The sequence below is a fragment of the Toxorhynchites rutilus genome, chromosome 3, assembly GCF_029784135.1.
Source record: "Toxorhynchites rutilus septentrionalis strain SRP chromosome 3, ASM2978413v1, whole genome shotgun sequence".
Classification (NCBI taxonomy): domain Eukaryota; kingdom Metazoa; phylum Arthropoda; class Insecta; order Diptera; family Culicidae; genus Toxorhynchites; species Toxorhynchites rutilus.
Window position 1 is genome coordinate 248106056 of NC_073746.1, and position 27317 is coordinate 248133372.

General features: G+C 38.6%; 3 protein-coding genes and 1 long non-coding RNA gene across 5 annotated transcripts; 3 read left to right on the forward strand and 1 right to left on the reverse strand.

The window, feature by feature from the left end:
* The first annotated feature begins 1683 nt into the window (after window positions 1-1683).
* Window positions 1684-2913, forward strand: LOC129779471 (uncharacterized). The gene is made up of 3 exons (XR_008743671.1): window positions 1684-2057; window positions 2186-2457; window positions 2518-2913. It is a non-coding gene; the product is annotated as an uncharacterized LOC129779471 (long non-coding RNA).
* Window positions 2914-5690: 2777 nt separating this feature from the next.
* On the reverse strand, window positions 5691-7393 carry LOC129776394 (V-type proton ATPase subunit S1). Its single transcript, XM_055782020.1, has 4 exons — window positions 7264-7393; window positions 7048-7205; window positions 6816-6924; window positions 5691-6758 (listed from the first exon to the last, which is right to left on the reverse strand). The coding sequence occupies exons 2-4, from the start codon at window positions 7146-7148 to the stop codon at window positions 5799-5801; spliced, it is 1170 nt and encodes a 389-aa protein (XP_055637995.1). The 5' UTR covers window positions 7149-7205; window positions 7264-7393; the 3' UTR covers window positions 5691-5798.
* A 12164-nt stretch (window positions 7394-19557) lies between these two features.
* LOC129779958 (uncharacterized) lies at window positions 19558-20485 on the forward strand. Its single transcript, XM_055787767.1, has one exon. It carries the CDS (start codon window positions 19681-19683, stop codon window positions 20371-20373), a length of 693 nt encoding a protein of 230 aa, XP_055643742.1. The 5' UTR covers window positions 19558-19680; the 3' UTR covers window positions 20374-20485.
* Window positions 20486-21085: 600 nt separating this feature from the next.
* LOC129778666 (uncharacterized) lies at window positions 21086-27317 on the forward strand. 2 transcript variants are annotated; one of them, XM_055785716.1, is made up of 3 exons: window positions 21086-21296; window positions 25645-26854; window positions 26952-27119. In XM_055785716.1, the coding sequence occupies exons 1-3, from the start codon at window positions 21280-21282 to the stop codon at window positions 26991-26993; spliced, it is 1269 nt and encodes a 422-aa protein (XP_055641691.1). In that variant the 5' UTR covers window positions 21086-21279; the 3' UTR covers window positions 26994-27119. The 2 variants fall into 2 exon arrangements, with proteins under 2 accessions (XP_055641691.1, XP_055641690.1); XM_055785715.1 differs by having other exon boundaries at window positions 21087-21296; window positions 25645-27317.

The following is a 27317-nucleotide window of genomic DNA, read 5'->3' on the forward strand; positions in this document are numbered from 1 at the left end:
CGAATAGGAACGATGATCCGTCATACACCGAAAACTATTTGGGCACGACGGCACTAGACACTTCATGATTAAATCGCAAAATTCAACTCAAAATTCAAAAATTTAACACGTCCGTTGTTTTTTTTAGCTTGTTTTCACTTTTCATCCAAGGCGTATACTTCTAAGCATCTCAATATGGTGGTGGGTCAACATTTCACAACCATACTGTAGCCATTTTTAAAATATACGAATTACCTGTAAACAAAACATAATACACTTGTGCACGGTTTGTGAACTCTATTCAATAGAACGTTTTATTCGGCAAACGCTTCATTTTTTCCGCACGCAAAACGCAAATTTTCGAATAAAGCATGAGCAGCAGCTAAATACAACTGAAATTATTGAAATAATGCAGAATTCATTCAAACCCTTCTATTTCACTTAAATTCTTTCAATTTCTTAAGTTGGTTTACATTATAATATAATACTACATTTCAAGTGATCAACCTAGGGTTCTACGTTTTATATTATCATTCAGACCCTTGTGATCATCATGATCATTACATTTCACATAAATTTTTTTTTCAAAAAACAATTCTTTTTTTAGTTAGCGAATGGGCGCACCTTGTTCCATAGATTTGCCTTGAGTTCGCCGAGTAATTTGATAGGTTTGGCAATGACAGCTAAATTTGTAGCACATCTTGACTCGCGGATCATATCCCCTTGCCCGGGGCTTGGAAAAAACCCTCTTATTTCATCACATAAAATAAATATTCGATACGTCAAAGTAAATTTTCATTCCTAATTTTGATTTTGAGAGCATGTTTATTCCTCCTGAATATCCATAATAATTTTCGCCTCCCAATGAAAGCACACGGAGCTTAATGCCGTCTACACGAATATACTCTTCAAAATCAGAATCCGAATTGGATTACGATTCAAATAATACAAAAGCAAGAGCAGCAGGTTTTCCATTTTCATAGTCTCTATTTTTAGATTTTCCAAAACAATACTCGGAACTTGACAGTTCAGTATAGTTGTATTGGTGAACCCGAGTGCCAACCCGTGAAACATCTCAGTGCGAAACTAACAGCTTTCGGGGCGAACTAGTGCGACACTGAGTGCGAAACTGAGTGAATAAAAAAACGTTTTGACAGCAGTTAGTGCGGCACTGGGGTTGAAACTGAACAAAAACGAATTCGCTATTAGTTTCGCACTGAGATGTTTCACGGGTTGGCACTCGGGTTCACCAATACAATTATACTGAACTGTCAAGTTCCGAATATTGTTTTGGAAAATCTAAAAATAAAGACTATGAAAATGGAAAACCTGCTGCTTTTGCTTTTGTATTATTGGAATCGTAGTCCAATTCGAATTCTGATTTTGAAGAGTAGAGTAGACGGCATTAAGCTACGTGTGCTTTCATTGGGAGGTGAAAATAATGATGGATATTCAGGTGGAATAATTTTCAAAATCAAAATTATGAACGAAAAATTTACTTTAACGTATCGAATATTTATTTTATGTGATTAAATAAAAGTTTTTTTTCCGATATCGCAGAATATTGAACGAAAACTGTGTCTAATGATGGTTTTATATTATAATAGTAATTATTTGTGGAACAAACAGGAAATGCATCGACAAATGGTTAAGTGAGTGTCAGAACTACATGTGTTAGGTAATCAAACAATATTAAGTAAAAATTTTCATTCAAACTTTTATATGTTTACACTGCACTTGGCCCTTCTGATCTGATGGAGAACAATTTACCTCCCAAGCACTAATATCACCACCAGACGTCGACACTGTACATTTGCCGTCGTAAATATAAACAAATCAGACTATATAACGCACACCAACAAACCACCGCATTCGTGAAACTGAAAACGTTTTTTTATTACAGTCAGTTTGGCACTGACTCAGTTTTAAAAACGAATTCGCTATTAGCTTTGACGGAAAGCAGCGATCGTAAAGCAATTCATAACAAGTGTTTTTTTTGTTTTGCTACATTTTGTTTGAAAATATGTCAATAATACGTGAGATAGAGGAGTTAGTGAACCATTAAATTTAAAATAACGGTTAGTGAACCATTAAATGTTGCTTTTTAAAGTACCCAGGATGTGTTGATTCTGTGTTGCTTTTTAAAGTGGTCTTTTTACGGTGGCCCGACTGCGAAAGAATATATATAAAGTATTTCTATTTTCAGACAACTCTATGGCTCGATGTGTGGCACCCGGATGCGTGAGTGTTTAGTCATTGATACCCTGGTTCGAGTCCAACTCGAATTATGAAAACATATCCCGCAAATTATCATTCCATCGATCCCCAAGGGATGTGACTATTCGGAAGAAATGGCTTCGATTCTTTGGACAGGACCTAAACAGCAATACTAAACACATGTACATTTGCTCGCATCACTTCAATCCAGATTGTTTCATTCATACCGATGGCTTGGAAGTACAATACTGATACAAACAGGTAAATTTGAACAAATCCATATTATAGTTACAATTATTACACAAAAATGTTTATTCTTAGCTGTTCCTACTGTCAGAAAGGCCAACGATTCTCATGCCTCGGGAAATCAAAACGGACGGCTCGCCGAAAGGTCTTGATTGACATCAAGCAACAGCAACATCCGCGGAGTTGGTCCAGTTTTCTAATGGGACGAAACATGACTCTCCCGAGAGGGATATTTCGACAAATGAAATCGGGAGCAGCACTATCAACATCTCTAATGAAAAACCTAGTGATTCTGCTAGTTCTGAAACCTTAATTCAAGCACTGCAGTAGGAGGTATCGGAGAGCTTCATGAAGCTAAACTCTGAATTACCGAACCACAATTTCCCCTAGGTTTTGATCTAAATAGATTATCTTTACGCAGCAATGAATAAATGTATACATTTAGCTAAAATACAAAAGAAATAAACTTATTTAGACACATTCATTATACCGTTCCATGATACTTGCAAAGCTAACACGTCACAGCCTCACTATTACTAATGCACTAGTCAGTCCAGACTACCTTTTCATATACGTATCCTGCGTGATAATTGGGTAATCGAGATGTATTAATTACATGATTTAGATATATAACTTTGACACGAATAATGTGCAAGCATGATGTTTACAATATTTGTAAATGTTATAATCCAGAAAATGTCTGAATACTTGCCAAATAATCATCTGGTGATTGATTAAAAGTTAACTCAAATAAGGGACGCATTGACATCAATAGAAGGTGGATATTATAATCCTTTAAAACATGTGAATCCGTAAAAATATAACTACTGTAAATCATGAAAAAGATAATTTTATGTATGTTTTGAAATATTTGAATACCTGATTTGGCATAGCTTGCGCTGAACTAGATCATTCAAAAATGTGAACAAAAAAGGATTTAGCCTCCTCAGGACAGTGTTATTAATGTTCAGACTGTGAGACCCAGTTCACGACTATGGGAGGGTTAATTATGAAGTTAATCCATATTAACCCATTAACGACCAAGCTGTAAAAATCTTTTTTTTTTAACAAAAGTCATTGGTGTAATTTTGATTATTGGCGTTACAGAAAGCCCAATCTTCAATATTCATTTTTTTCCGTTCTTCCGTTTCTAAGAAAATGGTGGCCAAGCGTTCGAAAAATCGAACAGCAACTTTGATAATTTTTCATGACTTTGGAAAGCTTCTATGTGGTAAGGTTTTGGCATCAAATGATATCTCAATTTATTAGCTATCACTTACCATCGATTTCATTCAATTTTGAATAGCTTTATTGGACAATAAATTCGGTATAAAGCAACAAAGTGCGGGAAGTATAGGTTATGTACATAAGTTAAGGGCTTTAAGGTTCTGTACTTAATAGAAACATGTTATAGGTTTGAGCTCTAGACTAGAACTAATTTATTTTACATTGTTTCGCCTTTTTATATCTGACAAGAAACATTATTTAATTACCCGTATCGCCACAGACGGATTTCTTATATCTCTATTAGGAAGCTGCTATTCCTTTATTTACCCATTGTTCTTGCTCTTTGGCTACCCGCCTTCTTTCATGGCTGTATACCTGGCGGTGGGTCTTAATGTAGGGATCTTAACTGATAATCGAACAAAACAAAACTTAATAAAATGTAAAAATATGTAACTTTTCTACGGTATTACTTTGATAAAAGAACACATATTGTGATGTAGGGTAAAACCGTTGGATTGAACCTCCTACAGAACCAAAATTGTAGGTTTTGGTCAATGTTTTTGTTTGGCGCTTTTTTGATTGTTTGTCATTTTCTGAGAAACGGAAGAACGGAAAAAAATGAATATTGAAGATTGGGCTTTCTGTAACTTTCTGTAAAATTATCTTTTTCATGATTTACAGTAGTTATATTTATACGGATTCACATGTTTTAAAGGATTCTAATATCCACCTTCTATTGATGTCAATGCGTCCCTCATTTGAGCTAACTTTTAATCAATCACCAGATGATTATTTGGCACGTATTCAGACATTTTATGGATTATAACATTTACAAATATTGTAAACATCATGCTTGCACATTATTCGTGTCAAAGTTATATATCTAAATCATGTAATTAATACATCTCGATTACCCAATTATCACGCAGGATACGTATATGAAAAGGTAGTCTGGACTGACTAGTGCATTAGTAATAGTGAGGCTGTGACGTGTTAGCTTTGCAAGTATCATGGAACGGTATAATGAATGTGTCTAAATAAGTTTATTTCTTTTGTATTTTAGCTAAATGTATACATTTATTCATTGCTGCGTAAAGATAATCTATTTAGATCAAAACCTAGGGGAAATTGTGGTTCGGTAATTCAGAGTTTAGCTTCATGAAGCTCTCTGTAGCTCTCCGATACCTCCTACTGCAGTGCTTGAATTAAGCTTTCAGAACTAGCAGAATCACTAGGTTTTTCATTAGAGATGTTGATAGTGCTGCTCCCGATTTCATTTGTCGAAATATCCCTCTCGGGAGAGTCATGTTTCGTCCCATTAGAAAACTGGACCAACTCCGCGGATGTTGCTGTTGCTTGATGTCAATCAAGACCTTTCGGCGAGCCGTCCGTTTTGATTTCCCGAGGCATGAGAATCGTTGGCCTTTCTGACAGTAGGAACAGCTAAGAATAAACATTTTTGTGTAATAATTGTAACTATAATATGGATTTGTTCAAATTTACCTGTTTGTATCAGTATTGTACTTCCAAGCCATCGGTATGAATGAAACAATCTATCAAAGTCATGAAAAATTATCAAAGTTGCTGTTCGATTTTTCGAACGCTTGGCTTAACCCATTTTAGGCCAAGCGTTCGAAAAATCGAACAGCAACTTTGATAATTTGTCATGGCTTCGGAAAGCTTCTATATGGTAAGGTTTTGGCATCGAATGATATATATCAACTTTGGCAAGGTTTTGGCATCAAATGATAAAAATTATTGATATTGCTTTGATAAAAGATCACACATTGTGATGTTGGAAAAAAAACCATTGGACTGAACCTTGTTCAGAAACAAAAATGTAAGTTGAGGCGAATATTTTTTTCGGAAGAACGGAAAAAATAATTCTTGAAGATTAAGGTTTCAGTAACGTCGATAATCAAAATAACATCAATGACTTTCGTTAAAGTCATTTCTAAAACTTGGTCGTTGGACAAACAATTGAGAATGTGATATTTCTGTTTAAGTAAATGAAATTCAACTTTCTTCCGTGTAATGTTGAAATGATTTATTTTTCTCTTGAAACGACTGGTGGATCGTTACCGGAATGGGCATGCTGATTGAACCAGTCGGTGGGATATATTACGTGCTTAATCAGCAGCAGTAACAATAATGGTCTTTCCCTTCGGGTCGTCAAAGCGATCCATCGTACGAATATCCATCATCCAGACAATACCATACGCACCAATGAAAATGAAGATAGCCACCAAGAAGAGGCCGGTGAGAATTCCTGGACTGGTGAAACCAACACAGTCCCACGAATCACCGAAACGTTTGAACTCGCTTCTCCCTTCGGTTGGCCAATACGGCTGCAATTGGACTTCCCCGAAGATAATTTGCTTTTTCATATCGTGCGTGTAATACTGGAGGCTATTGCAGTGATAGGAAAAGTGTTGATTTATGTGTACTCTGTGGCGCAAATAATACTGCTCACTGTCGTAAGTTAATCGTACAATTTCCCACGAACCCTGAGCGAGAAGGAAGTTCAGAGAAAGCATTGGGCCGCTGGCGCCCTTGATGTCAATTTGCAGGGTAGTTTCAGAACTGCCTGTGTCATTCTTTTCAGCCTTTTCCAGAGTTACTTCGGACAGGTTTTTACCGAAAGCACCCACGGCGAACTTTTCATAAGCCATAAGGAAGATATTTTCGACAGTCAGAATCTTGGGGACATCTGGTGCTTGTGCGGCTTGCCGTGTGCGACGGATCAGTTTGGAGTAGCGGAAGGAAGGAGTCTTGCCAGTGTATACGGCTAGAATGTTTCCGAACTCGGCACGTAGCTTATTATATAAGCTATCGATAAGCGCATCATGTGACGCAAAGTCATCACCATCAAAATTAACTACAGCAATTGCCCCACCTTTCGGCACAATTCGTTCGCTGAGAGTGCCATCAGCCGAAATTTGGACACTTTGAATCTCGTTGGTTCCCTGCTGGAAAATTTGCAATGGCTCGTTCACATTAGGCAGATAGGATTTACGCGACAGCTTCGCCAAGTTACGAAAGCAAGTTTGAGTATTTAGCTTGCATTGGCTCAGATCCTCGGTTGAGAGCTGGAACGAAATCTTGTTAGCCTTGGAGACAAAAGAAATAATTGAACATGAACATACACGGTCCTCTGCAAAAATCAACGTAAACGTATGCTCATCTGTTTGTGATTCAATCAAGGCTCCAAATTCCGAAGTAGCATATCTCGATAAAGCAGGAACATAAGTGACACTGGAACGAACAAAATACATCACATGACTCACCTCACTCAGCATGAATTTTGTCAGATTAAGCTAATTAAAACTAACACGAATGCATGCCATATTATCTCGAAAAGGTTTGTACGCTACTTACGATGGTTTGCCCCAGATGAATACGGGGACATCGGTACCGTGAATAGCGGAAGGCAATGCTACCAATAAAAGCAGCACTGCGAAGACACAACTCGATTTCATGACTACCTCTTGTTTGACCACTTATTTATTCCTGTCTCCTCTGTGGTTTTACTGTTACTGAAAAAGATTATGGTGAGCAGATTTTCTCCTAACAAATGATTTCGAATAAAAGTACCACTATGGTCGCGTGACCCACACCAGAAAATATATAAAATGACGACACAAAGATTGGATTGCACGTTTTGACAGTTCATCTTGTCAATTAGGGAGCCTAGATTGTAAAGAGGAAACTACCTGTTGCCTGTAAAGAAATAAATAGAGTTGGCATCGTTCTAAACTTCAGTGTTAGGGGCCGTCCACATACCATGTGGACAAAAAAAGCATAATTTTAGACACCCCCCTCCCCCTCCGTGGACAAGCGTAGACATTCCTTATACCCCTCCCCCTGTTGTCCACGTGGACATTCCTCCGGTTTGGAGGAAAAAATCAAGAAATTATATTTTTGACGTAGGACTACGTCTAACCGGAAGATATAGGGGGTGAAATGGAAATCTAGGCACTGAACAAGTAGGAAAAAATGCAAGATTTGGACGGTTATAACTCGAGCATTTCTCAATAGATCGCAAAGGTTTTTGCAACAATTGATAGGAAATATATCTACGCATCTATCATAACGAATAACATTTCATTTTTCTGGAGATAAATAATTGAATAATTGTGAAATATCAAGCATTGTCAAAATACACTATGTGCCCATTTTTGATTGGTCCATTTTGTGCTCCTCAGATCGTACCGACCAAAACGGGCAACCAGAGCAGCAGCAAAATAGAATGAAGCACGATTGAAAAGGAAGAAGAAAAAAATGAACGAAACATTGGTCGCAGTCTCACACATGCGTAATTCTCGAGCCAGCCAGTCAGCTTAAAAATCCCCGCTCCGCTGCCGTAACGATCATTCTCATTCAAACCGTACACCACATCGGTTCGCATCACAACACATCAACAAACCAATCCAAGCAGCCATGTCTGGACATGGTAAAGGAGGAAAAGTGAAGGGAAAGGCAAAATCCCGCTCGAACCGTGTTGATCTGGAGTTCCCCGCAAGGGTAGCTAGGCCGAGCACGTTAGTACCAGTGCAGCAGTCCACCTAGCCGGCGTTATATAGTTTCGGCCGCCGAAGTGATCGAGTTAGCTGGCAAAGCTGCTCGCGACAATAAGAAAACCCGCATTCGGAACAGACCACATTCGGTTCGGTGGACATCAAGACAACAGGCAGTTGCAGCGAGTGGCGAGTGGCAAACGCAATCGCAAAACGGCATCAGGTAACAGAAGAAAAAAGTTTGTTCTTTATACAAACTGCTTTGGTGGCAAATCCAGAACAAGGCGGCATCGAGGGCGTTCGAAATGGTTTTTTTCAAAACCACGAGTACTAAGTTTTCTAAATTGCAACCATTCCATAAAACAAGGCGCTTTTCAGGGCCATTAAACCTTCCAAAAAAGAGTTTAGGAAATACAGTTCAATGCTTTCTAAAACAATATCCAAAATAATAATAAAACACAAATTGATTTTTTCATAATTTGTTTGCCAGGATATGATGAGTATGTGAATTTGGCAGTTGTTCTGAGCTTATTGATTTTCACCAATTCTTAAATTGCTTCTAGATTGAAAGTACAGTAATTTACACTTATCTCGACATTTAACTAATTGGACGGACATGTAATGCGACATATTTAGTTGGACACTTTTGTAAACATAGAGTTCGGGGTCCAAATTATGACCCCACATTGAAAGTTGACACTGTACCACTGTCATCGCAAATGTTCAATTACAGGTTAAAATTACCTCCATTCCGATACTGAGTGGTGGTAATGCGACGTGCCATTGAATGTAATTTACTGTAAAATATGTCACAAGCTGGATGGGAAGAAATTTTCCAACTGTGAAAGCTGTGGCGAGTGGCAAATGCAATCGCTAAACAGAAAAGGTTTAGCCGAACAAGATGGGGATATCGAGTGATAACAAAACAATAAACTTTTTAGATTGAAGATAATTTTGTGATCCTGAAAAGGACCCTTTTTAGCCTGCATGTGAATCCAACGAGCGAACAAATCGTAATGAATGTATTTTCTTCTACTTCTTCTTTTTGGCTTTAAGAGGGTTTAAACTTTTCAGTTCATTCGCCTCTATGAATGTATTTTTTGCCATCGCTCCCTTTTAACGCTCATTCGTTCGTCTCGTTGGACTCGCCCCTCTGGCTGAGTCTGCCGATTTGTCTCTATCCTGTGAGTGTGTACCGCTAGAGTATAAAACACGCGGACCCCAAAAAAATATCTTATTTTCTTTCAAACCGTAAACCCGTGTGGTTGTACGGCATCGGCATCGTGGACGTAACGAAGGAGGACAAGTTAAAGGAAAGGCAAAGTCTCACTCGAACCGTGCAGGTCTCCAGTTCCCTGTTGGTCGCATTCACTGATTGCTCCGCAAGGGTAACTAGGCTGAACGGATTGGTGCCGGAGCACCAGTATACCTAACAGCGATTATAGAGTTTCGGCCGTCGGAGTGCTCGAGTTGGCTTGCAAAGCTGCTCACGACAATCAGAAAACCCGCATAAAGAACAGAGTAGCTTCGGTTCGGCGCTCATCAAGGCAACAATTAGTTTCAGTGAGTGGCAAAGTGTTTCTCCGGCACGTCGCATTAAATGTAATTTACTGAACAACATGTCACAAGCTGGATAGCAAGAAATTTTCCAACTGTGAAAGCTGTGGCGAGTGGCAAACGCAATAGCTAAACAGGAAGGTTTAACCGAACAAGATGGGAATATTGAGTGATAACAAAAACACAACACCAAAGGTTCTTTTCAGAACCATCAACATATTCATGAAGAGTAAACAGTAAACTAATCCATTTTTAAGGTAGATAGGTAGGTATTCACGTAGAAGAAGAAAATAAAACAATATATTTAAAATATATATTTAACAAAAGCTGTCCCCTTTGTATAGTCCTACGTCACTCCGGTTATGTCCCCGACATTACCCACCCGTCTTTTTTTTCGCTTAAATTTCATTTCACGTTTGTTTCTATTTTCTATTCCATATTTTTCTTGATAAAAATTATAGCCTTACTAATGGCAACGCTTTGTCTTGAATTCTTCGATTTTTTTTCAACATTGTCCGGGAGCCTATTATTTTCTTCCGAATTCCATTTACGTTATCTCCATATCCTTTTTAAAATATCAATTGTGGACTTATTCTCGAGTGTGTTTATTAAAGCTGGCTGGCTGTTTGAGTTTTCAAAAAATCAAACAATGAAATCAAGCACTTTGTTAGAAAACAGAATTTTCTCGTCTAAACATCAATGACTTTCGCTTTTACAGGTTCGGTAGTGCCTTAGTCATCAGGCACATGTCATCATAATGAACCTAGTAAAAACAAAACATCTGCGGTACCATCGTGATCGATGATTCCGTTGACCTACACCGCTTAATTGCTAAATCATGCTAAATATTGTCCTGAAAAATTCGTGCCGATTTTAAGAAAAAAACCAGAAGCATATTTTTGTAGACATCGATCATAGATGCACCATTTTTTCCTGAATATTTCAGCATCCTTCATGCAACTTAAAAATTCCATCCTCTCAGAACTTCTACTATGCAGTAAGTTGTTCTTACAAAAATCTTAACAGTTAATAATCTGAAGATGCAATATCTGGTGAGTAAGGCGGGTGGAGTTTTAGAAGTGCCCTAGAAGCATTCTGGATCGTTGATTTTAATACGTTCAGCTGCTAGCAGTACTTGTTGGAATTCATCGAAACTAGTTGCTTGGCAGAAGCTCATGATACAGATTTTCTTCCAGTCCTACCAGACCCAGCCATAACTTTCTTCAAGCGGAAACCTGCTTCGGGGTTCCATTCACTTGCTAAGATTTTGTTTAACTCAACATTCTTGTGAATTATTTGTCCTTTACAATTTGCTACAAATATGTATTTTCGTCGCCTTTTTCAAACGAATCGCAGATTGAGATAAGTCTCTTCAAGTGTTTTTCGGTAAAATAAACCCTTATTTCGGAATCCGGCCGGATTTTGAATTAGCACAATTTTGCGTTCTTTAAGAGGGTATTCTAGTCTAGAAATTTAAAAAAACAATTTTTTTCTTCATATTTCTCTAATTCAGACATTTAAGAATATACCATTGAAGAGACTTTTCGAAAATCTCATTATTTACCAAACTATAGCCATTTTTGTGATGCGATATCTTATGTAGTACGGCCACAAAAATTAACTTTAACATAGAAGCTTCTTTGTTTGTTTTTCAAACTGACTTACACGATATCTCAAGTTCTACTTACCCGATCTATGTTTATTTGAGTACAATCTGTATTCATCTCTCTATCGCATGAACCTATAAAAAATCATAATTTCGTAACTTTACTATTTTAAAAAATCAAGTAACTTGAAAAAATTGTTTTAAACAGCATTTTTTTTCTTCAAATTTCCGCCATTTTATCAAAAAACACGTTTTTGACTTTTCCGAGGTTCATGCGATAGTCGCATCTTTACTGATTCAAAATCTGTTCGATTTGTTTGTTTCAGATAACCAGAAAGGCTGGAATCGTGTTCGCCATGGCACAACTTTTTCTGAACCCCCTCACTTGATCAGCTTTTAATTATGGGTATATTTTTTTCCGTTCAATTTTTGTTTCATTGCTGAAAGATAGATAAACAAATAGTGATATAATGGATGGTAAAAAATGAGTGGGTTATATCTATGATATAACCGCAAGGTTCACGTGGAACTACCTTAGCTTAGCAATCATTCGTTTGTATTGATTAAATTCTTGATTGAATGAAACAGTTTCCAAATTCAATTGAGTTCAATATATTTGCTCTGTGAGTGAAAAAAATGAACAAATGCCGTGTAAAGTCAATTCATTTATTGTGATTGATTGTTCTTCGTTACAAGTAAATTTAATGACGGACCTTTTACGTTTGGTATGATGACTAGAACAAAATATATGTACGGAAGAATTATCAAACGTTTGATGAACCAGCCTAAGGCTGAAAATCTTTCCAATAAAGACAAAAAAAAATTATCAAACGATTATTTTATTTTACATTTCCCTCTGAAGTTTACATCCCAAAAGTGTACATACTTCTCGAATCTCGAATTTACTTGAAACTGGGAAGTTCATTCGCTTCTAGTGGCTGCACGATTTTCCCAGGTTCCTAAGTTTAGAAGATCATGTTAGGACAGACATATTCCACTCTGCACAAAGGCAAGCGAGGACAAAAGTACTCGCAGTTTGCATTTATTTGCAGAGCCGATTTCCCCAGAAACCTCGGTTTTGAAGTCTGTGTTAGGGAAACACATTCCAATCGGAACAAAAATACCCCCGATTTGTATGAATTCGCAATGCCGATTTCTCCACGCTTCATGGATTTGAAGTCTGTGTTAGGGAAACACATTCCAGTCGGAACAAAAATACCCCCGACTTGCATGAATTTGAAATACCGATTTCTCCAGGCACCTTGGTTTAGAAATCTCTATTAGGGAACACATTTCGGTGGGAACAAAAGCTCCCCCTACTTTCGTGTGTTCTTTTTCTTCTTTTTGGCTTTAAGAGGGTTTAAACTTTTCAGTTCACTCGCCTCTAGGCTCTTTCGTGTGTTTGAAATGCCGATTTCGCTGCTTGGTTTTAAAGTCTGTGTTAGGGAACATTTTTCGATGAGAACAAAAGACCCCCTACTTTCATGTATTTGCAATGCCGATTTCCCCAAGGCTGCTTGGTTTTGATGGCTGTGTTAGGGAAACCGTAAATCGGGCCAATCAAAACGATGCAGTTAGGGCGTTTAGATAACGCCTAATATTTTACAGTTATTCAATTGTTTATCTAATGAAAAACAACATTTTGTTAGTTGCGATAGATGCGTAGAAATATTCCCTATCAAGTGATGCAAACATCTCTCCTATCCAGTACGAAATGTTCGACCTATAGGCATTCGAAATCTTTAATTTTTTCCTGCATGTTCTGTGTTTAGGTTTTCATTTTACCCTCCATATATTCCGGTTAGACGTAGTCCCACGTCAAAATATTCTTTGTTTTACTTTTTCGGAGCTCGAAGAAACGTCCGAAATTCGTGTCTCTATCCCCCCTAATCTGATCGAGTCAAATCATATCGGATTGTGCAAATGATGCAACCTTGAAATGAAGAATGCAAAAGTTTATTTCGTTCGGATTGCGATCCCAGCAAACATTAAATCGCATAACAAGCGTATATATAACATCATATGCCCTAAAATTTGGTTGGCATATAATGCGCCTAACTGGCATATGCATGCAAAAGTGGAGGCCATATACATACATGGCAAATGCTTGCCGAATTTGTTTGGATGAATATGCAACTTTGACCGGCTATAATAGCGATTATGTTGGAATTGAATTGCGATCTAATATGATTATATTCATGAATTGTCAAAGCACCAAACACGACTTTTGCCATACTTATATACGATTTATTACAGACATAGAAAAAAACAAATGGCGCAAAATGTTTTCGTGAAACGTTTATTACAACCTCACGAATCGCCATTTTTATATATGAGTATTTATGTTCGTAGAAATAATAATTGTTTGATTGACTTGTGTTGGGAGTGGAATATGTTTAAAATGCCACAGATTGATGTTTGGTGAAAACTGCTCCGATGTGGATTCGAACTCCGGTCGTCTGGATTATCATCCACCAGCTATCTCGCGCGGCTATCTGAAATTTAATTCAGCAGCGGTTAGAACTTTCGAGTGCATCAGCATTTCAATGACATTTCAATATGATGTAATATGTTCTTTATTAGGATTTAATATGATTTACTGTTTCATGATTTTCTTCAGCATGCAACACGATTTACTGCAGTACTGAATCGATTTAAATTATACGCTTATACGACACACAAACTGCATCAGCGTAATATACGCATATGATGCGGATTAAATATATTTTACGACTATGTACAACATAAAATTGATCTTTATTATACCGAATTGCGACTTAATTTGATAATGGTATATAAAATCGAGTTTTAACATTTTATGCGATTTCAAATATACACGATACATACTTTGATTGATATTATATGCGATTATGATTTATTCGGATTTCTTGTAAGACTTGGCACATGCAAAATTATACGATTTAATGTTTGCTGGGATATGTCAAATCCGATCGGGTTCTGTAATATGGGTTAATATGTAGTCCATGCATTGTAGCGTTTTTCGTGATGTTTCGTTTCTCATGAACGAGGTATTTCGACATCTGTAGCGAATCCACTAATTCATGTGCATCAAGGATTAATCTTTTCTTTTAATTTATCAGCAGTAGCAGCATGAACTTTCCAGACAACTCAAAAGAAGCGTATTACAAAAATTAGCAGACATCAATGAAGAACTAAATCATTGCAAGAAATAGATCAACAGAGATACGGCCAGTACGCTCATGGAAGAATTTGTTGTTCGTTTCAATGTTCAGAAATCCTTGAGAGTTCTCGAAAAAAAACCAAACAGTTTTGTCATCAAGAGCAAAAGCTGAATTCAACCCGCACTTAAGTCGTAATTTTTAATACTACAAAAAATCCAACATTCTTTGTGTTATTGGGTGTCTTTATCCTGACGGATTTAATGGACCTCTATTACCGATTGGAATAAATTGATGAATCCTAGTTCATGTGCGTTACCTTTAAAATATTTCAGGAAAGAGGTTCAGTCATATGAAAAAATATGGATGTTTGACCGAGCAGCACTCTCAGGCAGTTCCGTCTATTTATTGATGAATACTGAGTACTCAGGGTGGGCGTGAAGTTCAAAAAATCGTGTAAATACAAAACAGATCTCATTAAGTTTTTATTATTAACTTGAATGTTTTACTTTAAAAAATACTTAACGTGTCTACGTGGACATGTTTTGAATAAACGTTCCCTGATTTCTTTGGGTGCAAATCAACTCTCCCGCCTCGGGTGCGAAAGCTTCACTTCGACGCCACTGATGTTAACGGTAATGACTATCGTCACTACGAACGAATTTTGATGATTCGCATACCAATCGAATCGCAAATTCTCGAAGATTTGTTCGATGCATTACGCATTGCGATTCGCTAACCCGTAAACGGTTCAAATTAACGAAAATTGGAAGTATTTCCATTTTCCTACGCATTTGTTCTGCACATTTTTGTTCTTATTTACCCGTGCCCTTGTCAATAATACCATGGACAGACATACAGCTGTACTAGCGTTGTAAGTTTACAGCGTTCTGCAGGTACCATTGTACCATGACACACATACTTTAACTGTACATAGTACTGCATGTCAAGCCGAAAATCAGAAATTTGACCAATTTTCTCCACATATTTCATTAAAAAAAGGTTTTTATTTCGCGTTTAAACTATCAAACACCAAAAAATAAGTTTCCAATCTGAGCTATTAATTTAAGAGAAAGTCAATGAAAAGAATGTTCGGAGAACGAACGGAGATTTAAATGACGTGACTCTGCAACATTTCCTTTTAGTGTCATTCTAGACAGCGATCAGCCAACACTAAATAATTAACCCGTTTCTGACTTTGTGGTTAGCGGACATCGGAGATATTCTGGATTTTTATTTAATGTATTAAATTATGTCTTCTCCATCACATCATATCCTATTACATCACATTTTACTAGGATTTCGAAAAACAGTGCACTGGCGTACACGATTTCAGCCTTTCTAGTTATCTGAAACAAAGAAATCCTAGGGATTCTCAATCAATTAGGATAATTTGTGTATTGTCTATTCATTAACAGGTCGTAAGGGCCCCTACTCAAATCTAAACATGAATGTTACACAACGTCATCACATAGAAAAATCATAACATAGTAAAACCTGGGTCATGCGGATAGATTCAAATTGGTTGTCAAAAATAATCCAATAGAAATGTCAAAAGAGATCCAATAGTCAGGAGGGAAAGTGTTACTTTTCTTAGAATAATTCACTTCATATTATTATTATTAAAAGCGAAAATAATCAAGTTAACAAAAATGTCCTGGAGTAAACCTTATATCAAAACCAAATTCATATGGCAAACTGAAGTAGTTCAGGAAAAAAGAACTAAAATTCCAGCGAAGCGATCGGAATAATTGAAACTCGAACAGCATGGTCACTCTGTTGAATAATCTTTGTAATCACTGAATCCAATGAACATATCGTTGTACGGGTATTCGTAGCATCGCATTATTTCGAAAAGGTCGAGGTCGAACGTCGATCCGTCCTAGCAAAGCGTCAGCTATCAGCTAAACTCTGGCTGTTTATCTACGGACCGACGAAGGTTCTAAGTTGATCAGCTAACAACGACTCTCGTAACCCGTTCGTCCACTACAACCTGCGAAATACATATCTCACGAACCGTCGTTGAACTGATTCAACTCTTTCGACGCCGTTGTTGCATTGAGGAGTCCAAAATGCTGAACCATACTCTAAAACAGAGCGAGTTAGAGTAGAGGGGTTAGAGGCAGTAGATATCCGTTACATTTATGGTAGATGAACGTGTGAAGATGAACGAAAGAGTTCTGGACTGGACGTACAGTAGTTTGGCCGGATACCGGACATCCGGCAAGCTTTGAGTCCGGATGGCCGAATATCCGACAGCCGGGTGCGAATACGAAACTGGACGGAATGCATGTGTGCATGAAGCACATAAAGGATTACATTTTAAGGAGAATAATAATAATAATATAGTAATAATAATAAACGATGATTGAATTTTCCGCTTAGAATGAATACCTTTTGAAAGAGAATAAAAGTTTTCTGCAAAGATTTTTTTCTGATAAGGATTTTCTGCTACAGTGATAAGATTTTTGTGGATATATTGATATAGTTCCAATACTGGACGAGCAAGAGTAAGGACTACGAATTCAAATTTGTCAAGAATATCAATCAATTATTTGCATTCAAGATTAAAGTATTAAGAACTGTCTTCATGGGTGATAATCTGAGAGAGGATACCTCTTCTATATATTCGAATTAATTCCGCATGTTGCTGCAAAAAAACAAAAAAGTATTTAGACAAGGACGAGACTACACATAGAACACCGAACTTGCCCCGCATGAGAGCATCCTTAAACGCTGGATTGGGGAGTCATTTCAACTACTCAGAAGAATATCCAAATTACCCAATTGCAATCTATTTGGACCCGGAGTTTATGTCAGACTATTTAGGAGTTCTTGAAATGAAACAGCTCAGCAGAAAATATCATTCAAGTATATAAAATATCTTTCGACGAATCTTCCGATTAACAGTTCATCACCGTCTTCAACATCTGCTGAACGAAGCAAAAGAGACGAAACTGAATCAAACCTTACACGCGAGACTCACGACACTGTTTCTATCGAAGTGGCAAATGAATATATTAGTCAGCTTTCAGAGTCGCTGTCAAGAATTAAATCCAAATCGACTGTTACGTCAAAACATTTCGAATCAATCGCAATCACGATCCTTATATTTGGTGGTCTTTAAACACTAAGCAATACCCCCAACTGGCAAACTTTAAAGATTATCTTTCAACTCCTTGCAGTATTGTCTACAGCGAAAAACTGTTCTCTGGAGCTGGTCTGGTGTACGAAGCAAAGCATAACCGATTAACAAAAATTGAAAATCGTTCGTTAACTGGACCGAAAAAAAAACTATCCAGCTATCGAATTTCACGTTTGTTATTGTTACATAAATGCTTGGCAGCCCAGTTAACGCACGGCCAGTTAAATATAAGTTCAGTTGAAGAAAGTCCAGTTAGCGAATGATTGCTGTTTTCATTCATCCATCATAATTTATCAATGGTTAGTCTTGAGTACTGTCAATAAATTAATGTTATGAGTTAATATATATTCAATTTCGAACAACGATACCGGATAGTTACCGGATACCCGTTTCATCTCTATTCTTTATCAACAATGAACGAGATGTGCGATTTGAACGAGAGTTGCGTGTCCAAGATCACTCCTAGGTTCTTGACTAATGCGCTCGATTTCTGTGTCGAGCTTGACATATTCATATAATATGGTCTGTCTCGTGCGCGAGAAAGAGATATCAGAACATTTAGCGGGGTTTACATTCGTTCGGTTAAGAATACACCAATCGGTGAAGGCATCCAGCTGTCTTTGAAAGGAGCGACAATTATCAATTGAGCAAACCCGAAGGTAAATTTTCAGATAATCTGCATATGATAAATGTACTCGTCATCGGTCGGGAGGAATTTTCAACGCACACAGATATAAAGTACGGTCACCAAGTGTCCACCAAGCAATTCCATGTTTGGTTTTCTACAGCCCCGCTTCGAATCTGGAGTCACTAAACACCTTCGCTTCTAACCTTACGACTATTATCAGCATTTCTATCACAACGAAAAACTTCAACAATTGTAGCCGTGAGTCTGACCAAGTCTCCTTGAGAACAACGAAGTCGTAGCATTGATCCTAGATAGCGACAGCCGACGATTTCCTGGTAGTGATTGAACGAGAGAACGTTGGAACGCGAAGTAGTAGACGCAGATGTCGAGGTGCACGGAACTGGAATTCGAGGGGGCATCAGGCGACGAAAAGACCGAAGTGTGAAGATACTTGCCCACTGAAGCAGACTGGAAAACCCCCCATCTACTCCTGCCATCAGGACCAAGACCATTCTGGTTCATCATCAATACTCGAGCAGGCGTGAAAGTCGAAGTTGCGGTGATGCAGCTGGAACTCAAAACGGTATCAGGCGACGGAGAGACTGAAACGTCAAAATACTTGTCTTCTGAAGCATGTTGGAAAACACCTGGCTTGTAACTTTCACCAGGACCGAGACGACTACATATGACGTACGCTGGAATGAAATTGCACAACGGCGGCAAAAGAGCCGGGGGCTTCCAAGGTATTTTTCACGATGCGTCCCGGTTCAAATGTTCGTCGTACTACGTATTCTTTTTCTCCTCGGGTTGGTGATCTTCTCGAACACGTTTCGGCTTGTTTCAGATAGGATTTGAAGAGACTTGATGGAAGCCGCATCCGACAAGTTTCATTCAGTGCAACGCGATGAGAATTTCACAACAATCATCAAATGCAAGCACAGTACTCCACAAACGAAACGAAACGAGTCCTCTTATCAAACGATAACGCGATATTACAGCATGACAACGCACCGGCGCACACCGCTAAAGACGTGAAGGATGCAAAAAAATACCCTTATCCGAGAAATTTTATCTTACCCGCCGTTTTGTCGTTTTTTCACCATTCGCCGTTTTGTTTCAAAGATACCTGCACTTGGAGAGCAATACTTCGCAGAACATAAAGATTTCGAAAAATAGGTCGGCGAATGGTCACATGGTGTAGTAGTTATACCGGAATGATTGCTATAATATCTACGGTAGCTCGGATGCTAGCTTACACTGTGTAACTAGGACTTTAGGTCACGAACACACATTGAAATGTTTGTCTGTTCTAACCGTTCGAAGCGTTCCAATAACACAAAGAATGCGCATCGTTTTTTTGTGGCCAGTAGGCAAATCCTGTGAACAATTGTAGGCAAAAGTGAACAATTGAAGGCAAAATGGTGCGAAAAAATACGAAAAGAAATAAAAAGAAAAATGTTGCAAAAACCACCGATTCTGACATTTTTGACAACATGCTCGGTTCGGAAGTTAGCCCTGAATATAATATCCCGTCGAGGTCACCACCAGCCCAAGAGTTTTCAATCCTCACTGGGTCGCAAACTCCAACCAGCGCATTGAACGTTCAATCAATGGCCGTAGTTGTAGACGGGAATACCGTAACAGTTCCCTATACAGCTGAATCAACAATTGAAAATGCAAATGATGAGACAAGCTTGAGTCGGTCATCCGTCTGTGACAATGTCGACTATCAAAATGAAACTCCACTTGTTTCGAATGCTAGTAAAACCAATGTTTCGAAAAGGAAAACCACAACTGTGGCAAGAAGGAGTGCAGTTGAAACTGGCTCAAAAGCGTTACGGGAGATCGCAAAGTATCAATCCAATGGTGATCTATTGTTTCCAAAGCTTCCATTCGCTCGGCTTATCCGCGAGATACTGCTCGAATACAGCTGCATGGATTTGCGGATAACCTCGGAAAGTTTGCTATGCCTCCAGGAAGCAGCGGAAATATACGGCGTACAGCTGATGGAAGATGCTTTTCGATGTACCATACACCGCGATCGGCAAACGTTGATGCCCAAGGACATGCGGCTAGCACTAATGCTGCGCAAAGACAGTGTCATGTACTGAAATGTGCCTGCGGGGTTTGCTTAATTTTACTTTTTTTTTATTTCGGTTTAATTTATTTATTGTATTTGTATTTATAAAATGTGATTGTGATGTTTTCAGAGTTAATAAAACTGTACCTTCTGGATTTTTAATCAACAATAACGATTTTTGATCGACAAGGTCTCAATTGTCAACGAACTTATTTCCATTGTATTCGATTAATATATGTGTATCGAAACCGTCACGATCTATTTCGCGATTCACGGTTTCCCACAGGGTGCCGATCGAGTTGAGATCCGGAGATTGTGGGAGCCAGTCCATTGTATCGATCACTTGAAAAATGATTGTTGCAAAATCCATCTTGTCGGCACTTCATTCAGAATGAGGCCGAGGTGACATTGAGTCGGAGTACATACGAAAATTTGATTGTACGATAACTGACGGAGAAAAACATACAATTTTGTTGTTGGCTTTTCCCTTAAGTTACGTAACACTAACATTATCCGTGCAAAAATGTTTGAAAAATTTCAGAATATTTTTACTTTTATTAGGTAATGAAAATATCAACGTAAACAATCAGACATCTGCCCAGGCCCATGTTGCATCGTTACGGAACCGTTTGGTACATCACGCCACTCGGGTCCGCCAACCTACGGTCGACAACGTGGAGCGTGCAGCGTCAGCAGTATGCAGTCATAAGAGGGCCGCGAGCGCATGGCTCGCCCTCTTTTTCGCTGTGCAGTTCTTGTGGAGCACCGGTGGTGCCGTGTGATTAGTGATAAGTGGATAAATTGTTGAAAGTAGTTAGTTTTTAAAAGTGTTTGCATATCACGATTCCCATAAGTGGTGTCAGAAGTGGGATCGTGAGGTGTTAAAATAGTGGAAGATCCCGCCGCACGAGTAACCAGCCGTCGAAGGATCACCCGGATGCTGCAAACACAACCGTAAGTGAATTACTTCTCAACATCTAAAACTCTATTATCAATCATGCCGGAAACAAGAGCCAGTGAACTTGAAGCACTCAAAACAGAGCTTGAACAGCTCCGAGCATTGGTAGTGGCCAGGGAGGGCAACAAATATGCCATCCCCGACCCTATTAAAAATATGTCGGAATTTTCCGGAAATAAAAAGGAATTGGCAAGTTGGCTCAAGGAAGTCAACGAGCTTTACGAAATGTTTAAAATAAAAGGCGAGAACGGGCAACCCGACTCGCTTAGCTCGATATATTTGCGGGCAATAAAAAATAAAATCAAAGGGGACGCTCGCGTGATATTATGCGCAAATGGTGATCCCGATACCATTCACGGTATCAAATCGGTTCTCATCGAACAATATGGGGACCAGAAGGACTTCGCCACTAATTTGTCGGCGATGTTCCATTTGAAGAAAGGAGATAAGAATCATTTGAGATTCTTTAATGAAATCAAAGAAATTAACACTAGGCTAAAAGCCAATCTATCCTCGAACCCGTTATCGGCTCGAGAGGTAGTTGATGTGATAACAATCACACGATATTTGGACAACATCGGAGAGCCCCTGGCCTCCATTATCAGGCAATCGAAACCAAAATCTTTAGAAGAGGCATACCAGGCTGTATGCACTAATCAAAACGCGGAAAGTAGAACGAAACCCGCAAAACAAATTTTCAAACAGCACAGTAACCCTAGTAGCAGTGGTTCTGGTGGCTATAATAATAACAACAACAGCAACAGCTCTTACAGAGCATATGCCAAAGAAACGAACGCAAAAACTGCATTCAAACGACCGATTCAGCAATTTAAACCGCGCGTGGAACATAACACCAACGAGGTTGACGTGGATAGTGATGATGATGATGACGATGATGACAATAACGCGACCGAGTGCGAAGTGCAAAATACACGCGAAGTAAATTTTCACAGAGGAGAGGAAGACCAAACAATAACTTGAACAATTTCATTCCTTACATTCGCTACCGATCTAACAAGGGAATCTTAAAATTCTTGATAGACACAGGTGCGAACAAATCGTATATGAATCCAGAACATGTGGCAAACGCAAAAGTGACTGATCAGCCAGCCATCGTCACGAACAAAAATGGAAAATTTATTTTGGATAAAGTGGTGCACGCGAATCTTTTTCCGAAAGATGTCAACAGAGCACTACCATTTCATGTGTTTAAATTTCATAAATTTTTTGACGGGCTCATAGGGTACGAAAACTTAGCAGCCTTGAAAGCCGTGATCAATACAGATAAACACGAGTTGATTATTGGGAAATCTACGTACCAATTTTACCGGTATTTCCCTTCTTCCATGAATTTTCACGAAAATTTCGAAACTTTCATGAAAATTCCAACTTTACAAGATGGAACGTTTCTAATCGAAGATGAGCTTAACATTACTGCAAATGTTTCAGTCCAACCGGGACTTTACTTGGCAAAGAATAATAGTGCGATGGTTCATGTACATTCAAAAGGCCTACCGAAGCCTATATTGTCGAAACCATTCGAAAATAAAGACTTTCTTATAAAAACCGATAATCCAAAAGAGAATTTGAATTTCCCTGCGGATCATCTAAATAAAGAGGAGGTCAAACTTCTTGCAAAGACCTTACAGCCATTCAAAAGCATCTTCTTCCAGGAAGGTCAAAAACTTGCCTTTACACATCAAGTAAAGCATAGAATAGAGACCACCGATAACAAGCCAATACACCAAAAGACATATAAATATCCGTACCATCTAAGAGAAATAGTGAGTGAACAAATCCAAAAGATGTTGGATACAGGCATTATTAGAGAGTCTTTATCTGCCTGGACTTCTCCTATTTGGGTCGTACCTAAGAAGGTCGACAACTCAGGTGCGAAAAAGTACCGCATAGTGGTAGATTACAGAAAATTAAATAAAATCACACCGTCTGATCGGTATCCAATACCGGAAATCAGCGAAATTTTGGATCGTCTAGGAAATGCGCAGTATTTCTCTGTGCTCGACCTGGCCAGCGGGTTCCACCAAATAGAGGTAGACCCAGCTGACATCCCAAAAACGGCGTTTAACGTCGATCATGGGAAATACGAATTTGTGCGGATGCCGTTCGGATTGAAGAATGCGCCCGCAACATTCCAACGCCTGATGGATTCGGTATTACGGAAACATTTAGGTATTAGATGTTTCGTCTATATGGACGACATCATAATTTTTTCCAGCTCTTTGGAAGAGCACATGAAAGACATTCAAAAGGTTTTAAAAACTCTAAAGGAAGCAAACCTTAGAGTTCAGTGTGACAAGTCGGAATTCCTTCGTAAAGAAGTTGAATTCCTCGGTCACGTGGTTACTACGGAAGGGGTTAAACCTAATCTCAAGAAGGTTGAAGCAGTGAAAAACTGGCCTCTTCCGAAAACCCCGAAGGAACTAAAATCCTTCCTTGGAACAATTTCATACTATAGAAGATTCATTCCCGACTTTGCTAAAATCGCAAAGCCGATGACAAGTGTGCTTCGTGGAAAAACCAAATCCATAGAAATTACTCCGGAATATGAAAAAGCCTTTACTGAATTGAAAAATATAATGAGTTCGGATCTCTTATTGCACTACCCCAATTTTGACGAGCCGTTCGTTTTGACTACGGACGCGTCAAACTTTGCGATCGGGGCGGTCCTCACACAGATAGTGAATGGAGGTGAAAAACCCATTGCCTATCTATCAAGAACATTGACAAAGGCGGAAGAGAAATATTCTGCCACCGCCAAGGAACTGTTAGCTATCTATTTTGCAGCTAAAAAGTTCCGGCCATATCTGTATGGTAGGCAGTTTACCATATACACAGATCATGAGCCTCTTACTAAGGAAATCAAGTTAACAGATGCTACAGGACGAGTGACTCGCCAACGGCTATACCTGGAGCAATTCGATTTCCAGTTGGTTTACAAAAAAGGAAAACAAAATGTAGTGGCCGATGGTTTATCCCGGATACCACGAGCTGACGAATCTGAACTAAATATTCAAACCGTTTTGCAAAACGAGCTTTATGAAAATGACCCGATATATGGACCAGAAATAATTAACAAGTTTAGGAATCAGCTGATAATTAATGTGTCAAACGATCCTAGAAAATCGGCTCACATATTTTATTCTATATTTTCAGGTTACAGCAGGCATACTTTCAACCGTGGAGAATATTCCGAAGATGAAATCCGAAACATTCTTAAAAGTTATCTTTCCCCGACCATATCCAATGGTATATTCGCTCCCCTAGAGATTGCACAATTGTGTTCTAAAATAATGAAAGATCAATTCAAAGGCATGAAAGTACAATTTTGCAATCTAAAACTCCCTGATCTTATTTCTAAAACTGATCAAGAGGAATTTATTCGTAAGAGCCATAATTTTAACCACAGAAGTTGGAAGCTCACATACGAGGAGATTCGTCAGTCAGTTTTCTTCCCCGATATGATTACGAAGATCAAATCATTCGCAAAAAATTGTGAGGACTGCAAGTTCGCGAAATACGAACGACGTCCCTTCAAAATTCCAATAACTCGAAGAGCATACGACAAACCATTAGAGAACATTTTCATTGACGTATACGTCAAGGAGGGTGAAAAATTCCTTACCCTTGTTGACGCATTTTCCAAATTTGCCCAAATTTTCAAAATCCAGAATGAAACGGCGGATGAGCTGATCGAAGTAATTACAAAATACTTTAAAATTTTCGGCCTACCAAAAACTATAACATGTGATCAAGCCACATCTTTCAGAAGCTCAAAATTCAAAACCTTTCTCCAAAATCAAAATATTGATATACACTTTGCCAGTACTAGTAACAGCAATGGCATTGTCGAGAGATACCACAACACGCTTTTAGAAATGTACATGTCAAACAGGAGAAAACTTGAAGAACTAACCTTATACGAAGGGCTCTCCATAGTAACTGCCCTATATAACGATACCAAACATTCAACTACGAAATTAAGACCTAGGGATATAATTTTTGGAAATTCTCATTCATTGAACCCGGAGGATATAAATACACAGAAAGCAAAAATAATACTAACTGCCAGGGAAAATATTGCGTTAGAAGCGAGGACACACAATCAGAAAAATGAAAGTCAAAACAATAAAGAATATGAAAACCTCACCATCAGTGAAGCTTTAGTTAAAGGGAAAGGAAAGCCGACCCCTTACACCAATAGATTTAGGCCAATTAAAATCCAAAGTCAAACCAGCAAAACTGTAACAGACGAAAAGGCTATCAAAATTCACAAATTAGATATGAAAAGAGCTAACTAAAACAACACTTTATATTTTCTTGCAGAATACTGTGGCTCCTTACGCTGGTAGGGATGGCCACTTCAGACTTGAGAATTCATACCCTGGATCAGAGTCCGATCATTATAGTTCCGTTAGGACCCGCTAAAATAAGCACTAGTTCTCTGCGAATTGTGCACCCCATAAACTTGACCTCAATTGGAACAATTGTAGAAAACTTTAACGCCGTTTCTATGGAGAGATTGTCGAATCAAACGCCTTTTAAGTCAATAGTTAAAGCAAAATTAGACAAAATAAACTTGAGTTACAACCGAATAAAACCACTACGTAGGAGAAAACGATGGGAATCTCTCGGAAAGGCCTGGAAATACGTATCGGGAAGCCCTGATGCAGACGACCTTAAGATTATAAATTCGTCATTAAATTCATTAATTAGCGAGAATAACAAGCAAATAAGAATCAATAGTGCTTTCGATTCACGAATGAGCAACATTACAAAAGCAATTAACGTCATACTGGAAAATGAGGAAAATGTAATACATTCCTTAGAGGGCTTTGATGTATTAGAATTAATATTCAAAATTGATGAGCTATTATACTACTTAGACATAATCGAAGAGGCGATCACACTAGCGAGACGGAGTATCCCAAGCAGCCGCATCATTCACCTCGACGAATTGGAAACCATTCATCATTCCCTCATTAATGACGGTTTCGGGCTTAACTCGGTCGATAGCATACTTAGTACTGCCAATGCCTACGCAGTATTAAACAACGAAATTTTCATGTACATACTGAAGATACCCAGGATCAAAAATGTACAGTACACCCTCAACTTCATTGAACCAGTCATTGTAGATCACCACAGAGTCCACCTACAAACACAGTTTTATTTGAAAGGACAGAAATCATTCATGTTAAAAAGCGCTTGTTCCAAAGCCAACGCCATGTTTATATGTTCCTCAACGGATCTAGAACCTTTGACGGGTTGTATGCAACAATTGGTCTCCGGAAATACAGCAGAGTGTCCCATAGAACGCACCTACGGAAACAAAACTATTCGGAAAATCAATGATGGCAATATAGTCGTCAATGCAATCAATGTAACACTTTCGTCAAACTGTTCAGTCACCCAACGCACTCTACAGGGGTCGTTCCTAATCCAATACTCAAACTGTACACTGAAATTGGATGACGAGGAATATGTCAACACAAACATGGAGATACAGCCGTTCATACCTACCACGGGATTGAAGGTAAATCCAACCAAACTGTTTAACCACATTCCGTTGGAACATTTACAGGAGTTACATATGGAACAGCGTAACCATATCACACACCTTAACCTGACAGCCGAAAACCTCCATTGGAAACTTCATTTCCTGGGATGGATAGCATCCGTAATCTCATCAACTTTACTAATCTGCATACTGGGTTCATCCATAATCATCGTTTTGAAATTCGCCGCCTGGAAGACACTCCTTACCAACAGCAAACCAGAAGTCATCGAACAGGATACCATCGCATCATCCGAGGCCCATCCCGAGTCCAGAGAGGTACCGCTGATACTTCAGCAGTAGACGAAAGCCGAGGACGTCTTTCAGCTAAGGGGGAAGCCGTTACGGAACCGTTTGGTACATCACGCCACTCCGGTCCGCCAACCTACGGTCGACAACGTGGAGCGTGCAGCGTCAGCAGTATGCAGTCATAAGAGGGCCG